The following is a 14,443-nucleotide window of genomic DNA, read 5'->3' as shown; positions in this document are numbered from 1 at the left end:
TCGAATTTTTTTTTATTTTTTTTTAGCACATTTTATTGACAAGTCAAGAATTACATTTAACCTATGCCGAGCCACGACGCAAATGAAAGTCAACGTCGTGCGTCGTGACGTTCGGCAATCGGCATTGTATGCTTACAAGATGCTGGGAAGCAGCGCGCGAGCAGACACGGAGATGGAAAGCATAATTTTCAGATTTCCATCGAGAAACGGGAAGATTACATCCAGAGAACCCGTCATTTGCAAATTATGCTGCAAGTCGTTAAAGTACCACTCGACTACGAGCAACATGAGCGCACACCTCCTTTCAGTGCATTACTCGGAGTACGCAGAACAGTTAGCGGCTGAGGAAGAGCCACGGTCAAAACAGCCAAGAATAACATCGTAAAATAGCAGTGTGTGTGTGTGTGTATTTGAATGATTGAACATCAGCTTCTTCATTAAACATCATTGCTTGAATATTTCTGGCGTTATATCTTACGTATTTATATACGTTTTGTATTGATTTGGTAAAACTTGTTGCAAATGTTACATAACAGATTTGGTTGACGCGCCCTCTAGTGGACGCGGGACGTAGGCCTAATAATAGGATGGTATCGGTGTATATAATGATATAATAAAAAAAACATTAAAATATTCGAATATTATTCGAATATTCAACATAAGAAGCATTAGAAATTCGAATATGATTTGAGGGGAGGATTGACAGCCCTAGACTGTCAAGTGTGTTTCCTGCTTGATCGAAAAAAATATCTTCCCCGTGGGTGGTTTTCCTTTGGGGCGGTGTGGGCGGAGCCAGCCATGGCCATTGTATTCCTAAATGTGATTGGTTGCTCTAACTCGGTGGTCCCCAATGGGTTCTTTAAAGTGACTTTATTCTAAGTATTCTGACTTTATACTCAGAATTCTCCAGTCTATCCAATTTACTACAAATAATAGTTTTATTATTATTATAATAGATTGTATGTGTAAATCACTTTTCGTTTGTACAAACTTAAAGGGTACATATTATACCACCAGGTGTGAGTGTGATTAGCCTTACAAGCCGTTTCGAATATCTGCCCCATATGAAATCACTTGGGGGCGTGTCCACCTAGATCTGTGCTGCATAGATGAGCAAGGTTTACTTCAGTCCACTGGGTAGGCTGGTAGACTGATCTATCCAGCACAGATCTTGCTGGACACGCCCACTAGTGATGTCATATGGGGCAGATTTACGCAAATACAACTGAGTGCATTATCATTTTTTTAAACAACAATACACAAAACAACAAGAAGACTACAGCAAGGCCTGTCATGGGGTGAGTTTGAAAGCTGATGGTCAGGGGGGTCTGGAGGTTGAGTGGCCCAAGGGGATATTATAAGTGGCCCACTATTGCCTATTGGCTAGCTCTGCCCACTTAGTGCCAGAAGGAAAACCACCTGCACAAGCAGGACTAATATTTGAGCAGGTAAAAACGTTGCATACTTTTTTGCAGATTTTCTGCTGAGTCTTCCCTTCGCTCTTGGTCCCAGGTTTCTTGCAGATGGAGGGCATGGTCAGGTTACAGGGGCTGTCGTTCCAGCGGCCTTCCTGCACACGTCCACAAGAGCAAACACAGGCGCAAAAGCACAGCTGCTTAATAGAAACAAACACAACCACCACTCCCAGATTGGGATTATTTTTTTTTTTTGACAGCTCAATAACGTAAAACCAGTGACAAAGCCCCAGAAATATCTGATAGTCTTATGAATCATACATAGTCTGATATTAGTATTTCGTTTTGCAGATTTTTCTGTATCAATTGAAATCAAAATGTACCTTCATTATTGTGTTCAACAACGATTTTGATGTTTTGCATTTGCAACAAATGCTGTTAAATGAAAGCCTTGAAAACTGACGTTGCACAAATGCTTACAGGAACTAAAAAAACAGCTAAATCTAAGCCAAAAATATGTATAATTAAGCAAATCCCTGTTCAATAAATTCCTGGCTGCGCCACTGCCCTACATGAAGTCAGACGATCAGGGTCCGGACTGGGGGGGTTCAGGGGTGTGCTCACCGGCCCCCAGATGGTGACACAGTCTTCCTGGGTGTTGCGGAAGTTGTTGGGCTCAAACGGGTGCCAGTAGGTGAAGATGACGGGCGTGTGGTCCGTCCACTGGAAGTCCATCTGCATGTCGGTGTCGTGCAGTCCGATCCAGAGCTCCTCTATGTCTGGAAGGAGACGGACGTCGGTGTGCAGAGGTTTGATTGTGGTTAGAGACACAAATGGAAATATTATGGTAATGTTGCCTTTTCCATCTATCGCCCACACGAGACACAGTGAAGTTATGGAATGCACACCACTGTACCGTATGCCAACACATGGAGGTCTGTCAGTCTGAATTTACGCTAATAAGCCCAATATACAAAGCTTTTGCTTCCCAAATGTGATAACGAGTCTGAACGCACAAATGGGTTAATCACAAAAAAATAACAGTTCAACTGAAGTAGCAACTCATCTGAAATCCTAACGACTAAAAGTATTTGAAGGCATTCTTGTTTGATGATCAGTATATTTTGTTAAGTGGTGAATCAAGCTTTAATGGCAATTAATAATGCGGGTGGTCAACTACTTTTCCTTAAATATAGTTTGACTGAAGCTGTGATTTGAAAAGCATTTTAGTTTCATGATCGGCCTCTTTAATAAAGGGTTCCTTCCAGCCGTAATGGTGAATATAACTCTGATGGTGAATGACCTTTCTTCATGTTGTTTGTGATGAACTCCAGCTCTGGCAGAGTGTGAACGCTGACCAGGTTAGCCTCTTTCTTCTGGCAGGTCCTCTGCGCCATGTCCCAGTTGGTCTTTTCTGCGACTAGCTTGTAGCAGCCCGCCTGGAATGCCTGCCAGCCCACGTCACACTCATACTTCTCATCGTCGGCCCATGAATCTGTAAAAACGGGGCGGAGATTAAAAAACATATAAATACCCTAGAATCTGGAAGTCAATTCAACAATAAAAAACTCCCTTGGACCAACACTAGCAGTATCTTTAACATTCAAAAAAACAATTGATTGGAGCTATAGGAATAAGAAAGAAGAGGTTCTTCAGTACCGTTAAAGAAATATGCTATGTAGTTTTCTTTTGTCAATGTATTGCACAGAAAACGATTGCATATACCTAATACAGAGATAGTAGATATAGCAGTAAAGACAACGAGGTGAATGTTAGATGTTGGTTACTCCATGGTTGCTCCTCACCGGTGGTGAAAGGATCCAGGGTGGCATTGGGTTTCTTCTTACAGACGTAGGGCAGGGCATTGGAACAGTCCCGGTTCTGCCAGCGCCCCGAGGACTCAGTTCTGATCACAGCGCAGTTCTCCTCCTCCTCATGGTTTGGTTGATCTGGGAGAGCATTACATAGTAGCTCTTACATTTATATTCAAATTTGATTGATACTTTTCCTTGTTCTTGTTTTATCGGATATTGCAGTGACACTGTTATTTATAACGTTGCAGAAATGCGAATGCCTGGATTACAAGCCTATAATGACTACAACCATTGTGGACAGATAAACTTTGAACTTTGTGGTTGCGGTACCTATCTATGTTTCAGCTGCACAGCTAAACAGGCGGTGTTGCCTGGCTCACCAGACTCCCAGTTGAGATACTTGAGGGGGGAAGAGTCAGCCCACTGCCAGCCTCCGTTGGTGTCGAGGTCGTTCAGGCCCATCCACAGAGCGGCGCTGTAGCCAGTCAGTAAACCTATCAACGGCAAAATGAAACATCTTTGGAGATAAGTACATGTGAGGGACTTTATTATGATTTATTTTAGGTTAACCGACAAGTTTTGAAATATTATTCCTTTAGAAAAACCTTGGTTATGGTCGTACAGATTTTTTTATTATTAATTCCAGGCAATGATTCGAGACATTCCAGAAAATGTCATTGCCTTGGCCTGTTTGTTTTCCTGCAAAATGACCTCTTTATATACTTCATTAGGAGTATTCGGATAATGTTTTGCATTTGTGAAATGTAGCGTACAAGCCACACAATGTGACAGAAATACTAGCATCTAGGAAGGACAGGCAGTTAAACCGTACAAGCCAGTCCTCCATGTGCTTAATTCAGATCAACATGCCCAAATAAGGGTTTAATGGTTAAACACATGGTACTGCATGTTTCACCCCTTATTTTACCAGTGGGATCAGGGGCTTTAGCTGACCTTTAAACGTGCATATCACATAATATCCTATCATACATCACTGACATTTACCATTGATGTAGGTCTGCTCATGCAGCTTGGTGATGCTCAGCAGGTCTGCCCCCTGCTGTTGGCAGCTGACGCGCGCCTCGTACCAAGAAAGCGTAGACTGGAAGTTGAACTGGTAGCAGCTGTCGGTCAACGGGTCTGTATCCCAGAAAGTCTCGCAGTTGTTGGCTGACATTGGTAAAAGAAAAATGAAAAATGTTGGTTAGATCGTGAGCTATATTTTGAGGAAATATGAGTAAAGTATGTGTTTGAGTGGTTAGAAGGGAACCATAAAAATAAAAATGATAAAGGGTTGAAGGGATCATGTATGTGTATATATATATACATACATGCAACACTTGCCATGCCATTAATGCAATTAAACATGCAGACTGAGAGTATCAAGCCTATTTTGGAACCTGTCCAGTTTCGATTGTTATCGGATCACCTGAAAGCATTTGTGAGTCCAGATAAACAGTCACCATTTGAAGTACATCCTCAGCGGGGTCTTATAATTGCTTTGCTCGCTCTACGTGAGCGCCTCAGGTCGGACGGACATAACCCTTTAAGTGCTGCTTTCATTCAAAACACAGCTGTACAGGCAGTGTTCTGGAAATATTATTTGGTCCTTGGCAAGCAAATTGCCTGTGCAGATTTCCCAAAATATGGATTCCTGGTCCAATTCGCACAAGACCCCATGCAGGAAATCTTCTGGAACTTTGCATGGTAAGACTGCACCAGGGATGGAAATTAACTTTTTTGCCCACCAGCCACTGTGGCAGATAGATTAAAAAATCTACCAGCCACTCATCTTTTTTACCAGCCCCTTTTTATACGCTATATATATTTTTAATATATGCGTACATTTTAAACAATATAATAGTAACAATAGATAAGAAAAGTGTTTTTCATACGCATCTTTTTTTTCCATCAGAAGAAGTGATTTTTACTGTAAGTGGGTTCTACCAAGGAACTGAGTTTAAAACGTTACACTCTTACCGCATATGATAAACAATACACAGGTATCTGCTCTGGTATTACCAGAGCCCGTCTACGAAGAGCCTAGGTACTTCCTATACGCCCCATTGTACCGATCTTTGTTGCACAGAGGCATCTACACCACTTGTCATTTATTTCTATGCAATCACTGATCTTTACAGATGGGTTTGTTTTAAGCCATTGAATTTAATTTCTCTGCCCTGCAACACATTATAAGCTACACATGTTTGTTAAATGAGAAATATGGTCTAGGTCACATTGAAACAGTAATTATACAAACATTATACCAACATAGCAACAGGCAAGTTTATTCAAACATCACACTAACAGGAACACAATAAGAACAGTAACTAATAGTAAATAAACAAAAAAATGAGAAATGATTTAAGAACACTGAACATTCTGAACAGAGGCAGGGAAAAAGGACAGAGGAAGAAGGCTTGTCCGTTATCACAGCATCAAGGTCTGTAGAGATCAAGAAAGGAAGAGGCATGAGGAGTACAACAGAACACTGTGCTCTCTAGGAGATTGTTTACTGATGTAAACTAAGTTTATGCATTCTTACAATTATGATTCAAATCCAGGTTTCTATTTCAGGAGAAAGATAGATATTCAGCCGACAGCCAGCAGCCAGCCAGCTGATAGCAGCTAGCACTAGATAGAAATCAACAGCGATGTCGTTACTAAAAAAAAAAAGCTTTATCATTGGCACTAGTGAGGATTAAAAAAAAACACTCTCTGTAAATAACATACATATGTAAAAAATTTGCGCATTTCTTTTTTTTACATTAGCTCACTAAAACTCTCTTACTCGTGTATTAAGCAAAAAAAAGCCTTACCTCCAACAGCTGGTGTTATCGTTGCGGATGCCACGAGAAAAGGGAATGACGCGGAAGTGATTCAGAAACTGCTGTAAAGCAGTACCTCTGACATTTCGTTTTTTTTAACGCCTTTTTAGAACAGATACGTGACCTTAAAAAATGCAATATTCAGCTGAGTTTATTATCTTAGCCCCACCTTTTGAACGCAACTTTCAAATTACTTGACAAAAAATTACATTGCTCCCATTCATTCTGGACTCGCCTGCGAGCACCCCGCGTGGACAGAGATTATTACTGCAACCAGTCAAGAAAAACTGAACTAACCAGCGAGTGCCTATTCTCCTCATATTAGACATTCTCTGGTATTACCCGACACAGTGGCGGGTGAAGTGACACAATTCACCCGCCACCATACAAATCCACCCGCAAATGGCGTGTGGCGGGTGTTCATTTCCACACCTGGACTGCACGTGTGAAAAGGGCTTCAGTCTTGAGCACTGGGTAGGTAGGAACATTCAAAAGAAAAGAAAAGAAAAAAGGGAGGGGAGGTTTTTGGGATTGGAGCTAAGAGAGAGGTAGAAAACCAGGTGGTGGGAAACGTTGACTCACTCTTGACAGGACAAAAGCCCCAGCGTTCGTCCTTGCCGTAGTCGTAGGTGGTGGCGCACCAAAGATGTCCGTCCTCCCGACCAACGGCAGTACAACTGTGGAACCACTCTCCATTGTACAGGAAGGGAAAGTAGCAAGGACGGCCTTGGGTGTTCCCCTGGATTGTGAAAATCTCTGAAAAGTACAAAAAATTAGGAATAAAACAGCATAAAGACATCAAATCACAGCATTTAGCAGCAGAAACGTAACATTCCTGAACTGTACAACCACATGTGTTTATTCCCTGCCTTGTGTAATCAAAAAAACATTTTGCATAAAAACAATCCAACCACATCAATTGCAGACCCTTCTGATCAGCAGAAGGCACAATGAGTGACAAAGTAAAATAGATTTACCTCAAACAACCCTTAAAGGAAAGTAAATACTTTTCCTGTAAAACAGTAAGGAAAACAAATGTACAGACTGAGATAAGGTTGCTATTGCGGTCATTTCATGAGGCCACATGCACACACACAGAGAGGTGAACTAACTCCCAATGGCTCAGTGAGCAGAGCTAAATGCCCAGAGGTTGCCAATTTTCTCTCTGCATTCCACTTGGGTGTGAAGAAAAGGGTAGTAAAGAGAGAGCGAGAGAGAGAGCGAGAGGGAGAGAGAGAGCGAGAGCGAGAGGGAGGGAGAGAGATGGGAGCAGAAAGTGAAACAGCATCAAAGGGGGAAAGAGACAGAGAGAGACAGACAGAGGCAGAAGGAGAGACGGGTGTGTAGACAGATAAAGACAGAGATAGACAGAGCAAGAGAGAGACAGAGAGGGAGAGACAGAGAGAGAGAGAGAGTTTTCTAGAGCGATACACAACATTATCAAAATATACAGAGGTGGACCCTCCTCCCGAGGGCAGTACAGAAAGTAGGGCAGCAGACGTGTAAAACAAGTGGCTGAAGTCCTCATAAAAAGCCCCTCCCCATCTTTCAATCCTCCCTGTACTCCCCCACCACTGGCTGGGCAAACACCAGCTACTTTGAAAGACCAATGGCTGGCTAAATTCTGACATATTCCTCCAATTCGCAGAGAAAGCATTGAGGATTTGTTGAGAATGTTGGATATCTTTGTGTTTCGAAAAGTTGCAGTTGACATGTTTTTAATTGCTTCCCAAGTCCCGCCCCTGGACCCGCGGAGCCGTCTAATTGTATTTACATCAGATTGAAACCGCCAATGTGTTTAGGGTTTATGTGTTTATTGGGGTGCTAGCTCAAGCCGGCAATTGACCTCGGGTAGTGTAAACGCACAGACCATGCCGGGAAAAAAGGCGTGCATAAGACGGGCATATTTGGCAGTGTAAAAACATATTTTGTTGACAGGAGGAATCTTTCTATCGAAACTCTGAAAAACCAAACCCACACATACAGCAGATGCACTAGTTTGCGTCATACCGTTGCACAGCTAATTTGACTGGACAGAACTAGAATTGGAATTCTGAGGGGGCTCCAGCCTACTATTGGGAGAGGCTCAATCGTACACATTGCAACAAAAATTGTGACACTGCGTGGTAACAAACAATGCTACAGGACCCAAATAACCTAACATGGGGAAAAAACGTGCGTTAGCTAACTTACCGTGGTACGATTTAGTGCAAAGGTCCTGTTCCTCCCCATGGAGCTGCCATTTCATCCCCACCTCCGGGACATCGGTGGTTGTGAGAGCAGAATCTTTACTCGCAGCCGATAAAACCTTCATCGACAGGTTACTGTTGAGGTGGTCAAGCACATGACTGCAATGCCAGGTCCAGCGCACCATGTGGGGCTCGCGGCTGCAGGTGTACACGCCCAGTGTGGGGTTCACCCCATCCTCCGCGCTGGTATTGCCGGTGGTCAGGCCCAGGCACAGTGAGGAGCCAAGGTTGAAGAGGCGACGGCGGGTCACCCACTTCCAGCGATGGGTGTCATCGTCGCAGGATGGCGACATGAAGAGGGAGTGGTCCCTCACTCCTAAGCAGGCCTTGGCCCCCGTGTGGTAGAAGGCAAACACATCAGAGTCCACACTCTCTGCCCAGTGGAAAGGGGAGGAAACAGCAAAACATAGGACACAGTTATAGATGGCTAATGTGGAGGGGGGTCAGGGGTCAAAATTAATATTCATATGAACAGATCCTCGACTGAGAAGAGAGCCGGGTTGATCAGTTTTGATAATCTCTCTCACTCTGAATTTATGTGACTGTACTTTAATTTAAAGTAAACGGTGAAACAAGTTTGATTGTGTTGAGGATGGCAATCACCACAGAATAATTCCCCTGTGCACAGAGTCCAGACTCTAGACTTATTAACTTGCCTATTCTATTCTAGTGTGACCTTTAATGTCTTCCCCCAATGTACCCTTCAGTGTGTGGGTTACAGTTGAGCAGGGTTAAATGTGGAGACGGCAGTGGTTAGCGGTTAAGGAGGAAACTGAAGCATCTTTTAAATGTAAAAAGTGTCTTAAGTTTTAACAGGTGGCGAGAAGTAGTGCTGCATCAGAAAGGTAGGGTTAGTTATCAACTGTGAGCTGAAGACCTGTGGAACCAGACCAGGGCCTCATTACAGAAACTTCCTAACTCTGAAATCCTATCTTATCTTAAGATAGGAATTTATCCATTACAGAACTATCCTAAGTTAGGAATTTCTCAAGTTAGGATCCCTAAGTTAGGTGGCCATACACCCTGTCCTAAATTAAAAATAACTGTCAAGAAGGCCTAAAAAAAAAAAAAGTTTGGTTCCTGTTGGTTGTCAGTTGAGGTCATGGGTAGGTAGGGAATTTATTTTATTTTTTTATTGTATTTTTTCCAGCGGCAGCGAATGATAGGTAGGTTGTTTTCATTTAAAAACGAGAAAATTCGCTCATCCTTGCAGAATGAAGAGGTGCTGTACCAAAACGTAATTTTAGTTTGCATAAAAATAAAAATAAATCTTTGGGTCACACATAAATTGACAGGGTCGGTCGGAAACCGGAACCAAACAAATTTTTTTTTAGGCCTAACTGAAAAAAATGGCAGCAGCACTGCTAGTAGGTCTGCTTGACAATGAAGATGAGAATCAACACAACACAAACGTGATGTCTGAAAGGCTACCGAGGCCGCGTATGATTTCTTAAATTTTCCTGATCATATTTTAATTTCCTTTTATCGCCTGCAAAGACATTTGAATTTGGGGGAAGAATTACTGTACTACTTTATAACTCCTCTTCTTGTTCCCTGTATCAATACCCGCCATGACGTCGTACCAGTGCAACTATCTTGCCGTTATTAACAAAGATCCTTTATTAACAGTCTCTGTTAATGTTAAAAGCAACTCGTTCTATCAATCACATGCACATTCTGAGTTCAGAAACTGACGATTGCAGATCGAAATCTGAATCTGATTTACAGAGCAGTTAGGATTACCTAAATTAAGATAAGATAGAGGGCGGAGATAAGATAGTAAACGGCCAACAGGCTCGGGGCTGCTTCTGTAATAGGAAGTTAGGATTTTTCCTATCTTTGAGTCCCTAACTTAAATTAGGATGAGAAGTTAGAATTTTTTCTGTAATGAGGCCCCAGACCAGAAACTTCATGTGCCACTTTTCTTATTTCCTTTTCTTTCTGTCTTTATTTCTTATCTTATATATATACTGTAACATTTTGTTTTGACAGAATTTTGACAGAATAATAACAAAGAGGGACCTCTGACCCTCACCAAAGTCAGTGGAATTTGGGGAAAAGTAAACCATCACCCTTCCGTTCAAATATGTGGTTTTCTCTCCCTCGTGTTGTTCTTGTACTAGTACTTAAAACAGGACTATAGATCTGGCCAGGCGATCTGGGAAAAATGTACACAGGCCTGTACTGGTGTCTCTATCTGGCGGTCAGATATCGGAGAATGGAATAGTGATGGGTCGTTTGCGACCAAATCAGTTTGAATTAACAAATCTTTAACAAGAACGAACCGAACGGATTCTTCTCTCTCGGTCGTCTCGTTTGTTCTCAGACTCAACTCCTCCCAGACCCACTAGTCGCTGACTCACTGTTCGTTCAATTACTGTGAGTGGTGAAGGGGGAAGAGGCTTAGTGAGCGAGCGTACGATAATACGATTCAATATCAGTGAAATGGTAAATGCATGCTGTCTTTGTACTTTGTGTGTCATGCCAGATTAATCAAATATTTGCATATCTCGTCAATCTGTCTCACTCTTTCATGGTTCGTTCTCCACCCGGGACCCCCACCATCATTGCTAAATCAAGTCTGAGTCATCATTGCTAAATCAAGTCTGGAGCTGAGTCTGATTGACCATGCATTCCTTGATTCGATTCACCGCTACCGGAAACTCCAGCAAACGCCCTGGAGCTGGGGTAGGTGCAAAGACAGCATAGCACTTTAAAAATGAATAGGAACACTTTAATCCCACACACAGGCGTGGGAACTACAAACTACAGTCCCCCCACCCTAACCCCCCTTCCGCCCTTGAAGTCCACGCTCCTTTGATCGACTTTAACATTTCAAACTGGTGACATTTGGCGCTTCCTTCAGTTTTAAACAATGAGTGCAATAGAACTCCTACTGCGTGATTACATGTCCAGTAATCCCGCTCTAGTCTCTTCACTGCCACACATGCCACAGCTGTGGTGAGTATGTGTGTGTGCGTCCCTAACAACCCATGCCGGCCTTCTCGGGTCTAAAATTGAAGCAGCAGAAGACAATGGCTGGAAGGCATCACACAGAGCCTTCCATGGTGTAATCAGACATAATTACGGAGTCCCATAGTCTCCTGCACCCTGTGTTTTTTTTATAAAGCTTTTACTGTCACTTTGTTGTTTTTAAAGTCAAACAAGAGAGAAAGGGTTATTCACCTAGCGGCCATCTTGGTTCAATCTTGCCAAACGCTAGCAGGGTGAGGAAACTGAATGCTAAATTCTAATTTCAGTTCCATCCCCAAGCTTGTGTATAAAAAAGAGGCAAGGAGAGTGTGGCTTGAAACTCCTGAGAGGAAAGGAACAGCTTGGCCTTGATCTGGCTGGAAAAGCCTCTCGGGAGCATCAAAGTACGAATTCCAGAATCCAGATTTTAAACCTTGGTGTCTACCGTATGAAACTTAACCTCCCCCCTTGCTGTGAGCTCAACTGTTTCTGCCCCCTCCTGCTTCTTCTTGTCCTGTCACACTTTTTGTTATTCTTTCTTTCCTGTAATTTATTTTCTTTTTTGTGCACGAAAGTCTGTTTTTCAGGCTAATGCCGGCAGCCAAGAACCACCAGCGTGGGCAGCCGAGAGGGGGCTGAGTTTCCCCGAAGCCCTCATCCCCTCTGCAGAATTAGACCAATCACATTCTGTTAAAAGTCCTATTTACTTATCAATCCATCCTTCCATTTATCTTTATACCTACATATCAACTTTCTATTTCTCTCACTCTCTTTATCTTCATATTGACTGAAATACTTAGAAGGAGTAATTTGACGAGTTGGTTTTAAAAAAATAGCAACTAGCAAACAGCTAGGACCTTGCAGTCGGCTTAATTTGTTACTCTTCTGAGTAAGCCCAGTCAAGCCTCTCTGAGATAACAAAAAGTGTGTGGTTTGTAGCTGATTTGTTACGTTTATAAAACTGGTCAGAATTGACATAGCATTTGATAGATTACCTTGGGGAAACTTTTGTTGGATATTTGGCATGCTATAGGCCTACTTAGATTCAATTGAAACGCGGACAGTGTGACCTAGAACTGCACATCAATATCGACTGGTGGTCCATATCGGAATAAACAATGGAAAGGACAATCCTATCCTAGCTGTTTTACATCGGGTAGGAAGGCCAGTGAAAGGCAGAATGGGTTTGACTTAATATCAGAAAGCCAAAGATTTACTTTGATGTCATCACAATGCAAATACATTTTCAAGAATACCAATACCAGCGTAAAAAAACCCCACCTTGCCTCACTATCTTAAATCACATCTCACCAATAATTTATTTCATTAGGAGATAATTGCCAAAGCACAGATGGGCCAGATAATCCCTCCACTGAGTGGCAGAACATTATTGTGCACATCAACAACATCAGGCAGTACTGCACAAGGTCTAAGGGGAAATGACAAGCCAACCACTATTTTAATATGACTTAATTGTATTCTTGCCAAACAAAACGTATTTAGGTAAGGATACCGAATAAAACTGAGCCTGATGAAAAACGATATGGTCTATCTATTATCATTGATCAAATTATGCCAACACACAATTGTTTAGTTTAAGAATATCTTTGTACAAAGTAACCACCAGGCTATTGACAACAACTTGCAGGCAGGTATATAATTGGGCAAATATTTATTGTGAGCTTTAGCTGACATGGACGGTCTGGAACACTGAAGCTAATTGCAGTCTATAACAGGATGCAAAGGTCACATCTGCCCGTGGGGGGCCAAATACGGCGTCGGTCTACGGCACTTCAAAATGTGGAGTAGGTTATAAACATCCGTCAAAACGACTCAAATAAACAAAAATATAAACTTTAATATGACTCCGCAGACTTGATATAAAAGTAGATAAACACTAAATAAATGAATAAAAATGACCCTGACCCTCCCCCTCCTTTATTCACATCTGGTTCTACTTAGAATTTGCACTTTCGTTCGTGGCATAAGTTACCGAGCATCCAAAAAGGGGTAACAATAGTTCCCCTTTTTGGATAGTTCGATAGTTTGCCGTGATTTAAAGAAAGAAAACGTGCCTTTGTAATACACAGAAAACGGCTAGCATTAAGTTCCATGAATTACAATTTGTAGGTAAATAAAGCAAGAAGTGTAACTTTATTTTTCTTACCTGACACGCTCCTCTCGAGCTCCAGACAAAATATCAATAAATATAAAGTGCATTTGTAGAAAAGTTGGTATTTGTTCCATGTCGTGCGTGAAACCTCATTCCGGCGACGGTCGTGATGTTGCATGCTCAAAACTCGGTTTGAACTTGTTTAATGTTCTGGACGGATTATTGCGGCGAGAATGCAGAGCAGTGAGCAGACCACTAGTGGCCTGAGACTACGGATAGGGCTCAGTGATCCTGATGAGTAGAATCCCTGCTAACCTCGTTCACAAGCGTTTTCTTCTCCCGATGGAACGCCTGGAACGGGATGCTCCAAATTACTGTTATTGGCGAGAGAGGGCGGGACTTTCAGTTGCATGGGTTAACTGCTGAGAGGCGAGATCGAGAAGGAAGGACATCTTCGTTATATTTTTGCGGATATTACTTTTTTTCAAATTGTTCGGGAAGAAATTAACTTCGTTCTTGACCTTATTCTTATTTTTCTGGGGAATGTTAACTGCCGTACAATATAATGTACAACGCTAACATAAATTAAAATACCGGAAATTGCCTTGCAGTAGACCAGGATAACGCTGCAATTCAGGATCCTCTCTCCGCCTAGCTCTCATGCCGAATGGATGGAGCGGCCGCTGCGTCATCAAAATCCACGAACGTGCCTTTTCCTTTTACTTCAATCTTCTGCCGCGAAGAAAGTTCTATCCGCCTTCCAAAGTTGACCCAGGTATACAGCTCAACAGTTACTATTAAAATAAAGCCTTATGCACTGGCGCAAAAAGTGGGTATGCACTATATGCGGCGCATAGGGGCGCCGCACCAGAGGGGGCGCCAAAGCGATGGAATATCGCGATGATCAATAACAGAGGGACGTCACTGATAAGGCGCCCCCCCGCTCCTTCGCCTCCCTCCCCCCTCCTCCCCACACGGCGCTCCAGTGGGCGCCGTGTGGGGAAGAAAAAGATAGGAACTTGTTTGTGGTTATTTTGTTTTACTTCAATCT

At 42.5% G+C, this 14,443-nt stretch overlaps 1 protein-coding gene across 1 annotated transcript in view; it reads right to left on the bottom strand.

Annotated features, from left to right (window-relative positions):
- The window catches only part of mrc2 (mannose receptor, C type 2), a 36,204-nt gene extending 21,887 nt beyond the window's left edge, over positions 1-14,317 (bottom strand). The window contains exons 1-9 of the mRNA XM_056580415.1: positions 13,447-14,317; positions 8,251-8,679; positions 6,640-6,813; positions 4,235-4,399; positions 3,610-3,723; positions 3,221-3,364; positions 2,719-2,910; positions 2,040-2,194; positions 1,466-1,570 (exon numbers count right to left, since the gene is read on the bottom strand). Coding sequence (XP_056436390.1) covers positions 1,466-1,570; positions 2,040-2,194; positions 2,719-2,910; positions 3,221-3,364; positions 3,610-3,723; positions 4,235-4,399; positions 6,640-6,813; positions 8,251-8,679; positions 13,447-13,570 — 1,602 coding nt within the window. The 5' untranslated portion in view covers positions 13,571-14,317. The remainder of the gene's footprint in view (positions 1-1,465; positions 1,571-2,039; positions 2,195-2,718; positions 2,911-3,220; positions 3,365-3,609; positions 3,724-4,234; positions 4,400-6,639; positions 6,814-8,250; positions 8,680-13,446) is intronic.
- Positions 14,318-14,443: the final 126 nt, after the last annotated feature.

This window comes from Gadus chalcogrammus, chromosome 2 (assembly GCF_026213295.1).
Source record: "Gadus chalcogrammus isolate NIFS_2021 chromosome 2, NIFS_Gcha_1.0, whole genome shotgun sequence".
Lineage (NCBI taxonomy): Eukaryota > Metazoa > Chordata > Actinopteri > Gadiformes > Gadidae > Gadus > Gadus chalcogrammus.
This window is presented reverse-complemented; position numbering and strand designations above follow the sequence as displayed.